This window comes from Streptopelia decaocto, assembly GCF_964273445.1.
Source record: "Streptopelia decaocto genome assembly, chromosome: 7".
NCBI lineage: Eukaryota > Metazoa > Chordata > Aves > Columbiformes > Columbidae > Streptopelia > Streptopelia decaocto.
In genome coordinates, this window is record NC_138661.1 from 19,009,854 (window position 1) to 19,026,401 (window position 16,548).

At 40.4% G+C, this 16,548-nt stretch overlaps 1 protein-coding gene across 5 annotated transcripts in view; it reads left to right on the forward strand.

The window, feature by feature from the left end:
• FOXN3 (forkhead box N3) overlaps nt 1-16,548 on the forward strand; it is a 215,121-nt gene that overhangs the window by 189,928 nt on the left and 8,645 nt on the right. For all 5 annotated transcript variants that reach the window (XM_082059171.1, XM_082059170.1, XM_082059173.1 and 2 more), the window contains one exon: nt 6,414-6,522. In XM_082059171.1, the coding sequence (XP_081915297.1) occupies nt 6,414-6,522 (109 nt within the window). The remainder of the gene's footprint in view (nt 1-6,413; nt 6,523-16,548) is intronic.

Below are 16,548 nucleotides of genomic sequence, written 5' to 3' on the forward strand. Positions count from 1 at the left end.
AAAATTGTACTCCAATGAAATTTCTTTTTAAGGTAATGCAAGTGGAATCAAGTCAAAAAAAATGATAGAAAATTGCCTTCACAACAGACAGAAATCATTCAAATAGAATCAAATAGAGCATGCTGTTTTCTTGGGACATTTTTGTTGTATATGAAACTTGATAACTGTAGCGTTCTGTTTGTACTGCTTGTGAACAAGTCACTTATAACTTATTAGACAGTTTCCAGCTTAACTTTTTATATCAGAAATGATAAATCATTGACAGTAAAAAGTTTCACAAAGCTATTTTTGCTGACAATTCTGTATCAAAGTGAAAACAGGGAAAAGACATTTTCATAAGGTTGAAACTTTCCATTCCAGTTGCTGGGATTTGGGGGGGATTGGCATCCTCAACTTCTATTAAAGAGGATTTTTATTTTTATTTTTCACTTCAGTGTTTCAGTATTAAATCATTAAAGTACACAAACAGACTTTGAAAGAAAACTTATTTTTATGAAATACTTTCTATTTCTTTCTCCGTAGTCCTCATACTTTAATTTAGCAGGATGGTTGAGTTTGTTGTTGGGCAGCTCCAGCATCACCAAAGTGAAGAATTGCTAGCTGTGGTTTTCTGCTTACACAAAAAAAAAATAATTCAGAAGATTGAATTATTTTTATTAAATGTCCTTAGACAAGGTATGAGTGTGATAGGATTATCAGGATACACTTCTCTTCCCATGCCTCAAATTTTTGTTTAGAGTAAATGATTTGTTGGATGCATCCTTGACTCACAGTTTGTTAGGACTACAGACTGTGGAATTTAAGAGCTGTAAAATTGTCCTTGAGCAGTAAAATAGAAGAGGTTAGGCAGATGGCATCAAACTCGTGCCTGGGATAAGAGAGTTGAAGTGAATAAAGTTACACATTTGGCAGATAACATTTGCTTTTGGCAACTTGTGGTGTCCCATCAATTATACATCATTAGTGATTTCCTCTTTTCAGTTCTTGTAGCCTGAGATAAAGTATTCAGCTAAACACTGTCCTGGAAGAGAGACTGGCAGAAAGAAGCTGAAGCTGACAGATAGTAGCAGAAACTCTGTATCTCTTGTCTATAATGATTTCTTCTGTGCTACAAGAGATGGGTGATGGAAGAGAGCCCTGAGATAAATGCATGTGCGAGATGATGACAGAAGAGGCAGAGAACCAGGCCGTCCCTACAGGATACCTTTCTACTCTAATATTCCACTTTTTTTGAGTTCATTTTCAATAAATACTATTCAGTTTTCCTCAGTAGTCTTATTATTGGCTACCTCGAGCTAGATAATGTAATGAAGTGTATGCTTGTTTCCCAGATGCCATAAAGAACATGTTTGTTATCCCTTTCTTTCTAATTTCTTTGATTTACAACAAATCACTCTCAGTGCTGATACTGCATTTAACTTCCATGTGACAACATTTAACCAAGAAGTTAGTCTCCTTATTTAGTGAGCTGTTGGGGTGCCAGGGTGTCTGATGACTCTATCCATTAAGTATTTCTTCCTTCTTTTTCATTTCAGCTTTGCCAAATTGCTATATTGTGCGTTGTTAGACAAATCTTCAGGGAAGGGCTCAGTCTGACATGGTTTTGGTTGCTGTGAAGGTCTTGGATGAGGTTGTTAGCTCAGCTGGATGGGGGAAGTTTTCTTCACTTGCACAGGCACTTGCAAGTAAGAGATAATGGATACAATCTGTCAAGGGATGTAATGGAAGAAGTCCCTAGTTTGGGATATTCTACTTAGGTAATGTGCACACAAGAGTATGCTCTGAACTAGAACAGTCCTGCACTGGCTGTGGAGTGATGGTGTGGCCTTCTGCGTTCTACCTCCAGAGGCTGAGTACGGGCTGCAAAACAACACAGGAGTTTCGAGGGCATCTATTGGAACTTTCGAACACTATCTGAACATAGTGTTTGGATAGATTCAGGTTATGGTATGTTCTCCTATATGGCATTCACTTTATTGTCTGTTAAACAGTAATGTGAAAGTTTGCTACAAAATACAGATTCTTCTCCCCCTTAGAGAATTTCAGAGATGCAGTTTTGATTTTTGACATTGGGTGCATTGTTTCTCTCCACAGTTAGTCAGTGGAGACTTGAAATGCTGGCAGATCCTACTTAGGTTGTGGAGTTCCACCAGAGCAACATCAGATGCAAAAATCGTTCCCCGTCCAAGCAGCAGGTTAGGGGCAGGTTCTTTGTACACAGTTTAACTCTGTCCCATTGGAAGTATTTCCTGGGTTTGAGCTTCCTGGGAGCAGGATGAGATCCAGTGCCTCCTGGAAAACATAGCAGTGATGAAAGCTGAAAGGTGAATAATGATTTTGTTGTTTCAGACTCTTTGTGTTTCGCTAGGAACATTTTGTGAAAGAGGAGACCTTTATTAAAGAGATGCACAGATCTTTTTGCATTGTTTTCTTGAGCTGAGTTTCTCAGACGTAAGCATCTCTCGACACTTGCACAGAAAAGGTGTAAATTACATTTCACACTTCTGCCTAGGAATTGGGAACCATGTAACCTGTCTGTACTGTTGGTTAAAGAAGCATTAGAAAAGAGGAGTCTGGACTGTAAGGTGTTAGTCCAGACTGGCACTGATTGATGATATGGCTGAGAGTAAATTATCTTGCCTCCACACCTTGAATCTTCAATCTAAAATATAAATACCTCACCTCGAAGTATGGTTTTGAAACGTAATTAAAGCTTGTCAGACATAAATGTATCTTTGGAATAAAAGCACCACATATTTTCCAGTAAATAATCCACAACCTTTCAGAAGTACCAACATGTGGAAATAATTCCTTGGATAATAAGTAGCCATCTTCACACAGCCTGGACAAAAGCAGGGAAAGCATCTGGGTACCAGGGACAATGTCTTAGCAGTTTATATACATAGACTTTTTAAAGAAAGTAATTGCTGTCAGTTTGGGAAGTATGGATATTGATACCTTAATGGCTATAAGTAGAGATGCGTGAGCAATAGAAATCAGTCTCACAGTGGCACATTGGTTATATGGATAACTAGACATTAATACCTTATACCACAGAATTCTTTTGATCCTGCTTTTAAGTTTAGAATGCTATAGAAACTAATTTAACAACAAGTTGTGGTGGTTTGTTTTGTTTTTTCATTGTGGTTGTAGATGTTTACTGAAAGGATACACTGCATTGTCTAGTGTCCTCCTGTTGATGCCTTTGCCTTGCGTACAATCTTTCTGTTGTCTGTCTGCATAACTTAACTAGTGATGTGGTGGTATTGCTGCATTGTAATTCAAAGAGTTTTGGGGAACACAAGTGAAAATCAGTAGCAATAACACTGTTGTTGCAAACTGAACTAGTTATTGAATTCTGAGTGGTGGTGTCAATATACAGAGCTGTGATGTACTTCAGAGAAAAGTCAGAATCATAGTCAAGGCCGCTTCTGACACGTATAGTCCTGTTGAAGCCTTTCAAAGAATGGCAGCACGCTGAGCAGACCAGATGTAATTGAAACGAATTTCGTGGGCAGGAGTAGGCACCAAGTTGTCTCTCTGGGGATGTTTTCGGAGGACAGCAAACTTCTACTTTTTCCTTCTTTTTTTAAACAGTTGTTAATTCCTGAAGGGAAAATGCAGAGTGCGTGTGTTTGTGTGTTGAGGTGGGGATGTCTTCAAATGTGAATCTTTCAAAGGGAGTGTTCCTGAAAAGCACACCGTGACTTCCAAACCCGCAAAGGGCCCAGGAAGATAGAGGATGAGTTCGAGCGGGGATGTCAATATATAGAAACTATAGGCTATAAGTCTTGGCAGTTTGGTTTTTTGTATATAGGAGTGCAGGAAAAAAGGAAACTCAGAGAAGGTAAAGAAGGAAAGACCTGAGACAATAGTTTTAGAGAAGTGATGGGGAAGTGAACAGGATCTTTTAAGGAAGCAATGGGAGTTGTCAATAAGGCAAAAAGAGAGGGTAGGATTGGAGAAGGGATAAAATAAACATCAGCCGGTTCTGCTGACAGACCAGGATAATGAGGTAACCATGGAAAGAAGAGTTTGGGCATCGAGGAGCCTGTTGCTCTCTTTCTGCGGTAGAACTGTCACTGTATTTGCTTTGAAGTTTTACTTGTATATATATTTAGACAAAATCCATAACTGACACGTGGCTCTGTGTGTATGCATAAATGTTTCATTTCAATATATGGTTTGTATCAGAGCAAAGAGAAAATTCACAGATGTTTCTTGGTCAAAACTCCTGTTTCATTTCTTTTAAAGGGACTTTGTAAATGTAGAGAAACCATACTGTGTAGGGCAGTACAAAAGCTGTCCCTCTTGAAAGTCTGTTGGAAAAACTGTGCCCATTATGTCTTTTTATCAATCTTTCGATATTTAGCAGGTTTATCTGTTGCTTTGGACGGACCTGTTATCTGTGCATTTTAGGTTAGCCATATCCTTGAGCAGACTGCTTTTCTTTTATGACACTGGCATTTTGGCCATCTTAAGGTCATGCTGTTGAAACAAACATAATAAGAAATTCAGATTTGGGAGTTTTTTAGCAAGATGACATTCCTCTACGATATCTACAAACCCAGACATCGGAGCATTGGAAGCATGATAGTGTCCCCCGAGTGAAACAGATTTGATCAATTTCTCATAATCTAGTGCTGGAGGAAAAAGTGCATGAAGTAGTGAAGTATAAATAGCAAAAAGCAATTTTAAAATTATTTTGGTCATTGAAAGCTGACCCTAGTTGTTGTAAAGTAGGTTCTGTAATTTTAGCCATGTGAGGCTGTACTTAAGCACCTAAATACAAATGACCCATTCTGCAGAGGTGCTCAAAAGCACAGGTGGGTATAAGGCAGTGACAGGATTTGATTAGGAGGGTGATGTGCTCGCACCAGCAGGAGCAAGAAGATTATTTTCCCAGAACTAATCTGTGTGGTCTGGAGTCACGGAAGGTGAGCATCAGGATAGCAGGGAGGGAGGTGTGGATCTGGCTTGGTGTTGATAGGAAGTTGAAATGTACCTCAGCAGCTTAGTAGTAATGTACTTCTGAGCCTACATTTCTTTGCCTCAGAATACACTAATATTTTCAGGTGTGTTTGCAGTTGGGCATTTAAAGTGTATGTGTTGATTCTTAGGCTGAATGATTTTTCTAGTCTCCCTGTGATTTGTTTAAAAATAAAATTTTGTAGGTGTATATAAAGTGATATGGTTTACATTTATCTTATATTTATTTATACAAAATCTGTATGTTTAAAAATAATACATCCAGAGTAATGATCATCCTCTTTTTGGACATTCCCTATCAGGGGAAGTTACAGTGTGAATGATGACGTACAGTAAAGAAAAACTGAGCAAGCTGGCTAGCTGTGGGTGTTAAAGTTTGAACTGGGGCTGTTGGAGGTTACTGTTCCAACCTGAAGGGATGTAAGAGCTGTGCAAACAAATGGCGTTATGCGTAAATCCCCAGTAAGGGCCTGGGGTAAGAACTGTGTTCGGTAGCCCTGCATCCCACAGCGGAGGAGAAAAATACTGAGGACCCGCTAAGGACAGACTCTTGCTTTGGTGGTGCCTTGGCAGCGCTTCCTCCGATGTTCCATTCACCAAGCACCGCACAGAAACATGCCTGCGTAGAAAAGAAGTACTCAGTTGTAGGTTAAAATCTTGTTGCCTGGAGCTGCAGTTTTTTATAAGAAAAGGCCCCCGTGAAATCTCTGGTCGGTGGTGGCCAGTACCTGTGCCACTCGGGGCTGGTGGCATCAGCTGCCACACGGGACCATGGAGGCTCGTCAGTGACCGGCCGTGTCCTGGAGCCACACGGCTGCTGTCAGGCCGTGTGGCAGGTCACCGGCGGCAGGAGAAAGGGGCTAATTAGTGGTATGGAGCTAGTGCCTTTTTAGCCTCTTTGCCTTCCTGGTAAATCCACATTTGTAGTTAATATTTTATTTTGCAGGAGACAGAGGCCAAGAGATTGCTCCTCAGGCAGTAAGCTGGGATGATAAAAAGCTATGACCTGTGTCCTTGCAGTGAAGTGCTTATATTCTGCTTCTCTGTAAAGGGTCATTGTTTCTTCTTGTGGATGAAATGGTTACATCTGGTTTTGACTCTAAGTACGTGCATTCCCAGCACAACAGCGATTACAAAACAGAAGTGATTTGGTTGTGCAAGGAATGATCTGCAGCAACTAGGTCAGGCAGTGGCTTCCACACACTGTGTTATCATTGATTGCTGTTAAATTTTTTGCATTGGAAATAGTGTAGCATTCACAAGAGCTGAGGCTGAGGTGTTCAAGGTAAGCGGTGTACTGCACGAGCCTCTCTGTTTTCTCAATTAATTGAAAAGCTTAAGTGCCACATTTTGCTCCTTCATTTTCCTAACTTTTAATTTAATAGAAAAAATGTTCTTTTTTTGTTGTGTTGTATTTTTTTCAGTTCCTCCGGGAGTGATACAAAATGGAGCTCGAGTTCTGAGTAGAGGAATATTTCCTGGAGCCAGGCCATTGCCAATCAACCCTATAGGGAGCATGGCTGTTGCAGTGAGGTAAGAGTGGCTCATTGCGGGATCTTTATGAAAGAAATCAGTATTTTACAGAGAATGTCAAAGTATATGTGAGCTCTGCTCAACAGATACTTTGCTGTTTGCTAATACTTCTGAGGTTCTAAATGAAATAAACCTCTGCCACCTAAAATTCTTGAACTGTCATTCTTTGCAGAATAGTCATGGCGTGTCTGTCTGTTGCACACTGTTTTATAAAAAGCAGTTTTATTTTCACTAGCAAGTTGCAGGCAGTTTATGGTGAGAACCTCCTACAGTGACCTGTTTTTCTAAGTGCAAATGCTTTTTCCTGTCCCTCCCTCCCTTTTCCTGAAGACCTTTTCCTGGATTAAATACCAGAGAGAAGAATATCAATAATATTTAAGCAAATTCTGAAAGATACCTAAATATATAGCCATTGTTTTGTCATTAACGTTAGGTCTTTGTGAGGTGGTTTCTTTCGCTACAGTTTCTATTTCAAGGTTATACCGAAACATTCAAGGGTAAGATGTTGTTTGAAGATACTCAACTTTTTCAGAAAGCAGAGCAGTAAGAGACATCTAGTGATGGCAATAAGAACTGTGGTTTGGTGGTTTGTTTTACTTAAAGCAGTGATGGTTTATTGGTGGAAAAACAATTTGCCTCAGGTGTAGCTCCCATTTTCAGTCAGTCACAACAGAGATTAATTTGGTCTAGTGTGCTGCCAGTGCCCTTCTCTTTCAGAACGCTCACTATCTGCAAACACTGTTTCAGCTCAGGCAGTCAGGTATTCTGGGGGAGGTTTCATAATTAACGCTGACCCTGCTTTGCTGGGCTGTTCCAGTTACACCCTCTGATCTCAGCAAATGGCTGCAAGGCAGTGGCATAAAGTATCTTGATAGCTACTTGTTCTGTTATTATTTACTTGGGATTGTTTTTCCTATTTGCTCTTTATTTTTTTATCCCTTTCCAGAATCTGTGTCTAGCCCTTTGAGTGCAGTATTTCCATGTAATAGATGGAGGGAGGGAAGGAGAGAGAACCTATGGCATTCATATACTCTTGATGCTTAAAACACATAAAGGAGAAGACAATAATTGGGATAAATCCGTATTTTTTGGTGGGCAGCTGGTTCAGCTGGTTTTCACATTTGCTACAGTGAAGGGATGCAGCCCTGAGGGTCATTCTCCAGAAGCGGGCAGAGTTCCTCTCCATCTCGCTTTACCAGTCTGGCCTCACTAGCAGCAGAGGTCAATCATCTTCATCAGCTTTGCCTCTGGCTTTAGCCAGGGTTTATATTCTGCTCCAGTGGGGATTGCAGAGCTGTGAGGCTACTGGATCATTAATTATATACAATTTTAATGAGGTATCCAAGCTAAATGGAGGACATAGTGGTCTGAATATTGTCTCTTGAGTTAGAATAGACCAGTTGAGGGTTGACCAAGTTAAAGCATGTTGGTAAGGGCATTGTCAAATGCCTCTTTAACACTGAGAGGCTTGGAGCATTGACCACCCCTCTGGGATGCCTGTTCCAGTGTTTGACCACCATCTCTGTAAAGAAGTGCTTCTTAATGTCCAGTCCAAACCTCCCCTGATGCAAATTTGAACCATTCCCACACATCCTATCACTGGATCCCAGGGAGAAGAGCTCAGCGCCTCCCTCTCCACCTCCCCTTCTCAGGAAGCTGTAGAGAGCAGTGAGGTCACCCTTCAGCCTCCTTTTCTCCAAACTAGACACGCCCAAAGTCCTCAGCTGTTCCTCACAGGACATTCCTTCCAGCCCTGTAACCAGCTGTGTCGCCCTCCTCTGGATACGTTCAAGCCCATCTCATCCTTCTTAAATCATGGGGCCCAGAACTGCACACAGTACTCAAGGTGAGGCCACACCAACGCTGAACGCAGCGGAATAATCACCTCTTTTGACCAGCTGGTTTCTCCTGTGTTTGCACCCCAGGATGGGATTTACCCTCTGGGCTGCCACAGCACACACTGCTGACTCGTACTGACCTACTGCCGACCAGCACCCCCAGATCTCTTTCTGCAGGGCCGCTCTCCAGCCACTCCTCTCCCAATTTATATTTGTGCCTGGCATTACTCCTTTGCAGGTGCAGAATCTGGCATTTGGACGTGTTAAACATCATCCCATTAATCATTGCCCAGTGCTCCAATCTATCTAGATCCCTTTACAAGTCCTCTTGTCTCTCAGGAGAGTCAACAGCACTTCCCAGTTTGGTATTATCAGCAAATTTGCTAATTTGTTCAACTCCTGCATCCAGATAATTGATAAATATATTAACAGAACTGGCCCTAGAATTGAACCCTGAGGATCACTGCTGGTGATCAGTCACAAGCCAGGTGTAGTCCTACTCACTGGAGTCCTTTGAGCTCTGCCCTTCAGCCAGATCTTCACCCAGCACACCTGCTGATCCCACAGCTGTACATCTTGTCCAGAAGGATGCTGTGAGGGACAGAATCAAAAACCTTATTAAAATCCAGAAAAACTACATCAACCGCCTTCCTTTAATCCCCTAGGCAGGTGACCTTATCACAGAAGGATATGAAATTAGTTAAACAGGACTTCCCCTTTGTGAACCCATGTTGACTGTGCCTGATGATTGCATTATTCTTTAAATGCCTTTCAGTAGCACTTAGTACAAACTTCTCCATAATTTCTGAGGAACTGAGATTAGACTAACAGGTCTGTAGTTCTCTGGCTCTTCTCTCATATCCTTTTTGTAGATGGGGAAAGCACTGTCCAGCTTCCAGTCAGCAGGGACCTCCCCAGACCTCCAAGACCTTTGGTAGATGATCAAGAGGGGTTCTGCCATAACATCTACCAGCTCATTCAGTGCTCTGGGATGAATCCCATCAGGCCCCATGGAGTTGTGAATATTCAGCTGATACAGCTGGTCCCTTACAATTTCAGTGTCCACAAATGAAAAATCATTGTTCCCACACTCATGGTCCCGCTGGTGCTGGTTCATCTGTATTTCGTGCTTTGACCCTGTTTCATAATCAGGGTTGACTCAAGGAGATAGAGCTGTTTTTCCTTCCAGGCCACTTGAAAATTTCCTTCTGTGTAGACATCCTCACATGGCTGTGCTGTAAGGCTGTATATAGTTAAATTTTGTGTGTTTTCTGAGGACTTCTCTTGTATTTTTACAGCAAGCAGAATAGGATCTTTACCAACTACCTGCTAATGTAGAATTGGGAAATTAGGGATTTTACCACTCCCTTGCTTATGTTCATTTTTGTCTGTCTCAGATAAAAGCATTTATAATTAGTGAATACAGACATTTCTAATTCTTTTTGTTCTCTTCTACAGCCTTAGGCAGTATTAGAAATAGCTTGCTATGAATATATTCCTGGTCTACATGATGTCTGCTGATATTTAAGGGCTCCTGCAATATCCCCTTTTTCCAATTTTTGAAAAGGGGGTGGAAACTGGAAGCTTTCGAGAACTTAGAGGACTCTGCAGCAGCCCAAGTCCAGCAGGCAGTTTTGTCTTGTTTCTCTTGGGGATATTAAGATCCAGAATTTCTTCAGGAAGAAGGTCAGTCTGGATGCACGGCACCTCCTAGAACGTCACCTGGTCCTCTCAAAACGGAATGCTTTGCTATCAGTTACTATAAAAATGACACCCTGTTTCTTGGTGCTTATCCCTTTCCTCAGATACACAAGGATAAATAGGCTAAATAGGACTTGTTGTGTTGAGCTGCAGCTTCTGCTTATCATGTGCAGCAGGGGCAATTCACCACAGCATCCGTGCAGCCTCCTTCTGTTGCAGCTGGGAGTAGGAGGACTGCTCACACGGACCCAGCTTTCCTGCATGGAGGGAGGTGCTCCAGGCAGGCTGGCAGGGGATGATTTTAGACCTGTTCAGCTTCAAGAAGATTGATTTCCCCTTCCAGCTTTCACTAGGGGGAGGTCTGCTGGGCCCCCACAGAGGTGGTGCAATCTCCCATTCCAGTTGTCTGTGGAAATTATGTGCCTCTGCCTATATATTGAGGATCCAAACAGCTTCTTTCCAAGAAGTTTTTACTCAAATGTGTATTTTCTTGAGAGGAGTTCCTTTGGTGCTCTAAGTGAAAAGGCTAAAACCACCTAAAAAAGGTGGTTTTTATAATTCGTTTTTTTCTTGATAGTGGATCCTTGCATAATAAGTTAAACCTCTTAACTGATTTTCTTCAGTTACCGTATGTAGGAGTTACAGGTTCTTCTGTGAAGTGCTGGTCTTCTATTACCACTTCCTTGCTGTCTGAGATGTTTCTTTCATTTAGTGTTTTTTTCCTTAATATCTTAGTGGTCTCCAATTTTGTTGTCTGCTCAGCTGTGTGAATAACTGCAGTGTGTTGGCCGGTTGTGCAGGCTGCCATTAGTGTCAAAACAGAGTGACAAAAAGTTTGGTCTTGGGTTAAATTTGCGGTTGTAATTAGGTGGGGTGTTTTGACTAATCTGTTATTCAGAACGGAGACTAAAACCATAACATTGGAGTAAGCTGCTGAAATCTGTGATTTCTGATGTGTTAGCTGCCATCAGTTGGAAAGTTTACTGTGCTGTTCTTCAGCAGTGTGAATGGATGTATTATCATGTTTTGTTCCTGAACAAGGTATTGATGTGTTGCTGTTCCCATATAATAACTTTATTTTTTAGATATAAAATAAAGCACAATTGGATTTAAAAACAGTTTGGATTTAAAAACCCTACGGAAAAGTATTTAACAAACACAACAAATCCACTACTTTCCATGAATAAAGAATAGCAATTGAGGAAAGCATCATTATGTTGTAGTGCATTTGGCTTAAATTGTGCAAATAGGCCTTTCATTGCAAACTAATCTACAAATGGAAAAGGCATCCCACACTATTTTTACTTTGCAAATCATCCTCTGGTGTTAAGTCTCCACAGCAGAGCATAATTGGATGTGTTTTGACAGTAGCTCTTTATTTACTTTATTCACACCACTTTTAGCTTGTTTACCATCCATATTTTCCATGTTGTGGCTGACAAGTCTGAGACCCACCCGAAGACAGCAGGAGAAAATAACGCTTCAAAGCTGCACAGCGTGTAGCATGTCTCTAACATGAGATCCATCATACATATTTTTGGCAGACCGTATCCCCATACAGTTCTCTGAGAGAATCTAAAAGCAAATGCAATGATAGTCTGGATATGTAGAAAAGGAAAGAGTGAGTAACAAAGGTAGTAAACGACAGCAGGCAAAGCCTGTAGTACCTACAAGCAGCAAGGAGTTGGCTGTGCTTTGAAGGCGAGCTCTTGCTCTTACTATGTACCTCCATTGGAAAACAACTTTGAAATGTTTACTTATGAGAACTTCTGTGTCTGCTTTAGTAGGCAGAGTCTCTAAGAAAGTGATCAGTGCATCTGCCAATGTGTATCTTGGCAAGGTGCAAGAAGCTCTATCGTAGATAATCGCTTTCCACATGAGTAAGGTGTTACCAGTTTCACCAGCCCTTTGGAAGAGCATGAGCTTGGAAGCTGATATAATATTAGTGCTGTTGGAACTACAATTTTGCTGCATTCAGCAGACAGCCTCCACCATGATGTTTATGATGTTTTGTTTCCTCGGTTATCCACAGTGGTGAATGGTTTGTGTCTATGTCCACGTCCTGCCACGGTGCAGGACACCTACTGAGCCAAAGCCTCACCTGCCTGGCGTGGGCAGATCCTCTGAGGTGAGGCTGGTGGAGTTGTACTCCACAGAGAATCTCACCAGCTGTGTGGCAAACAGAAGAGTTGGCAGCCACCTTGGTGGGCAACCTTAAGGAGCAGCTAAAACCTTTGGGATTTGGGAAGAGCTAAGCAGAGCCGGTCCCAGTGAAGGTGCTTTGGCTGGATTTGCCATTCTCTTTGTCGATGTGCCAGAAATGTCAGGTTGAAGGGTAACATGGACTCCATTGCTGAACTGCCTTTTTTAACCCATATTTCCCCAGAATGAATCCAAGCTATTGTTTCAGGCTAGTTGAAAACTTGGGCAAAACTTCTTCATATATCTCTTATGCCTTGGTAATAGGTCAAATTATGTTTGGTAGTGTTTGTTAGAAATTATTTATGTGTTTTGGTTTGGTTTTTTTTTTTTTAAGTATTGCACATTAAAAATAAAAATGAATGGGAAATTATTTGGGTTTTGTCCCCTTTTCTTTCAATTCTCATTTCTCACCAAGCATTTGTAGCTTCTCAGGAATTTCACAATTATCTATAAATTGCAAACACAAGCTTCCTGGGGAATTTCATGAAGTAAAAATAGTTTTCCACTCAAGCTTCCAAGACAAAATGTTCCCTCTTCTGAAAGAAAGCAAGCACATCTGCATGGACAGAGCTGCTGATCCTCCTTTATTGGGGGGGAAGACACACACACAAAAAAAGCAATACACAAAAGAAACCCACAAACAAACAACAAAACACCCCAAAATGTGATGTTAACAAACCTTCGCCCACTTCATCATGAGTAAATTTTAAAATATGTTCTTCTTCTATTAGTGGCACAGTTCCTTGTGCAGTTCCTGTTCACTGGGGTGTGAAAAGAATGAGTTTTGTGCCTAGCTTTGTTCAAAGATGGAATATAGTTATTTATTATTATTTTCACTTTATAGGGCAATTACTAGATTATTCCTCAGGCCTAGCATTCATTATCGTGACTTTATCTCTCATGCTGGCTTTATTTTTGCTTAATTTTTCCTCCCTTGAAGCAGCCATTCAGGCAGCGATTAAATAAAACAAGCATAAGTAACGTGCGGTGTAGATACCAAAGCATAAGTAAAATCACACACTTAAATTATCTGTGAATTATTAATTTTGCTTAGGTAAAGGAACTGGTAGGTACTTCCTTTTATAAATTCTTAATTTTATATTCTTAATGTTCTTGCTTATTACTGACATGATCAGCTTAACAAACCCCAAATCATCCTTGTTGCTTTGCGTGAGTTAACCGTGACAGCTGAAGGAATCCTTTAGTGACTAAAGGACAGAAACACTGGCTGTCTTCATTATTCTGTTTTGCAAAATGCAGAGAGCTGCATTTGTCTTAACTTCGCATCTGCTGTTGATACTGACAAAGTGCTCTTTCTGCTGGCGGTTCATGACTCGCATTTACTGTGATCCTTTGCATACAATTCTGCTGTGAAATACCCTTGTAAGAGCTTCTGTCAATAGTGTAACTGACTTGTTGTTGACTTTTAACTCAATAACCCTGTTAGAATCTCATCACACACCACTTACTTTCATATGCTTGCTTACCCTCCTGTCTGCTGGTACGTAGTAGTTTTAAGTAACAGTTCAACTACCTGTAGCTAAAAGTTCTTACTGTCCTGAATTTCCCTTTGAAATTATGTTAACTATACAATCAAAGAAGAGTGTTCAGGGTTTTTTTAGCATGTACCCATCTTACCTGCACTGCTTTCTTTGCATCTTTTAAGTGGGTGTTTCTAATTACATACAAAAACTGTCACCTGTGGGTATACAATATCTCTCATCCAGAAGGATGAGAAATAGATATGGTGATATTTAGACTCCACGTAGGTTTGCTCTGTTCGTCAAAGAAATATACCTGTCTCTGGTGTGGAATACAGTAAGTATTTTTCAGCAAAACATGTTGCCATTTTGCAAACAGAAGTGTGATTACCTTTTTTTTAAAAGAGCTAGTAGAGAAATTTAAGGAAGATACATCCACCCCTGGTAAAATGACTGAGACTTTTGTCTTATCCTGAGGAAGACCCCTTTGAAAGGCAGAGGCACCAACGCTGTGCAAAGGACATTATTTCCCTACTGGTTTGAGATCCAGCTGCTCTGAGTCACATCTGGCTCCAGATGACATTAGTGGCAGAACTCCTGTCCATTACCACTGGGTATGGAGTCAGGTTTTCAAAGGTCCAAACTTACTCCACAGTGCTTGAAGGTTGTATCATTGTGCTACAACCAAATTAATATACTTTAAGAATCTGTGCATGGTACTTTTATCTGTATAACTATGGTTAAGATCCCTCAAGCAAATAAAATGGTCCATGTTAGTAGGATGAAAAGCTTTAGAGGCTCCCATGGACTTCCTTGAAGGGCAAGCCTCTGCTTTAAAACATATGAAAATACATCAGTTTCTGGAAAATTTGAAAGTTCTAAACAAAGAAATGGGGAAAAAATAAGGTATTACTTGTAATAAATTTCACCTCACTGTTATGGTAAGCACAGAATTCTTAAATATCTTTTCTTTCCCTCTATAATTTAAAAATCATCCAAACATCAGAGCAAATGTTGGTTTTAAAAATCTGTTATTGTTTCAGTAACACAGTTATAGAGTTACAACCAGAACTGTAAGCAGAAATAGATTCAGCTGGCCAGAATCTGTCCCCTGAGACCCTGGGGAGTTCTGTCCACTGGTTATCTAGATGGAACTAAGTAGATCACAAATTCATTTCTTAGTGACTCTGTGACTGTATAAGAGCAATATAAAGCTTTAGAATGTCACAGCAGCACAGGCAGAGTATGAATGGTGTAATGTTAGTTTATTCAACTTTAATTAATCTACTAATATCAATTATTTCTTCATGTCTTATGTTTGAGCTATTGTGTATCAAGATACGAATCAGATTCATTTACTTTCAGTGTGACTTTTAATCTTGTGAATATCCTAAAACACTCTGCCTGTATAACTCATTCTCATTTCTGTGGATACTCTTTGCTAATTGTCTCCTTGACCTGCTTTCTCTTCCTTTTTTATTTCCCCAAGCAGAACTGGTTGGAAATCTTTCAAAATGTAAGTGAACACCAAAGATTTTTCTGAGATGCAAATGCTATTCATTTCCTGACCAGTTCCACCATAGGTGCTTTTCTTCTGAACTGTATTGGTGTTTCCTCTCATTTTTTGAAAGTGATTTCTTTTTTCTCACCTTTCTGTGGTCTTCTGTTTTCCATTGTCATCCTCCCTCTTGGCAGTCTGGCCCTGTGGGATGCTAACCCCGCAGTAGTGCACCTTCCCCCAGGACGTTGCTTCTGTGACCCCCAGGCCTCTCATTCCATTTTTTGCATTTTTGAAAGGATTGGGAGCTGGAGTAGGTCCCATGGGCAGAGCTTTTGAATCCAAATTACAGCCCCTTTATGTAAAAGCAAGAACTAGAGAGTCAAGAGCGGGGAGAATGAGGGATGTCTTTTTGGCACATGGTTTCTCTGCTCCATGGAACTATCCTTTTATTGATAGTTTCTCAGTACAAACTAACTGATAGTGGATCTAATAACACAAAAATGGGCATCTTGACTTAAATCCCATCTGTTAGAAGCCTCATTTGCTAATAACTGAGTCACTAGGAATCCCATTTGAGTTCCCACCTATTCTGTCCTGTGTTTGTTTCCTTGCAGCAAGAATTTATTGCTATTTTTTAATGGAAAATTAGAGCATGTGATTTTTATTGAGCCACATTGCTCTGACTATTAGCTGCCTAGTAAAATCAAGTAACTTTAATTTTATGCTAATTTATGATAATTTTTAACCTCTTTAAATGTAAATTTACCCTAAAAATGAAGAATCTGTCACTTAAAATGCATCACATGCTTCCTTGTAATGACTGCTCTTAAGGAGTTGGTTCTCAATTCACCTTACAACTAGTTTAGTATGGATGATTTCTTCTTTTAAGCATTTGGCATCCTCTGATGACAACCCCTGCAGTGGCAAACCATCACAGAGTAAATGCAGCTGGCTTGCTGCACAATCATGAATGACATTGCATTTAGTTATTAATAATTGAAGGAGCTTTGTGTACTCCTTCTGGCTTCTGTATATAATTTATGGATCATAAAGCTACTCAAAAATCTAGGGGAAAATAATTTTGTTGAGCAAAAGAGGTTGGCAAGAGTCTGTCTCTGCTAATAACTGGGCCTTGTATTATATAGATTTCTTCGAAAATACTGTCAATAAGAACATTTGGAATGACTGGTTTCTTTGCTACCTTCTAGCATTGTCCTGTCATCCATTCACAAAAGCTTGTTTCTTATTTTAGCAGGCTCTACAGACAAGAACATTGAGATGAATAGGAACTCTGAAATTATAT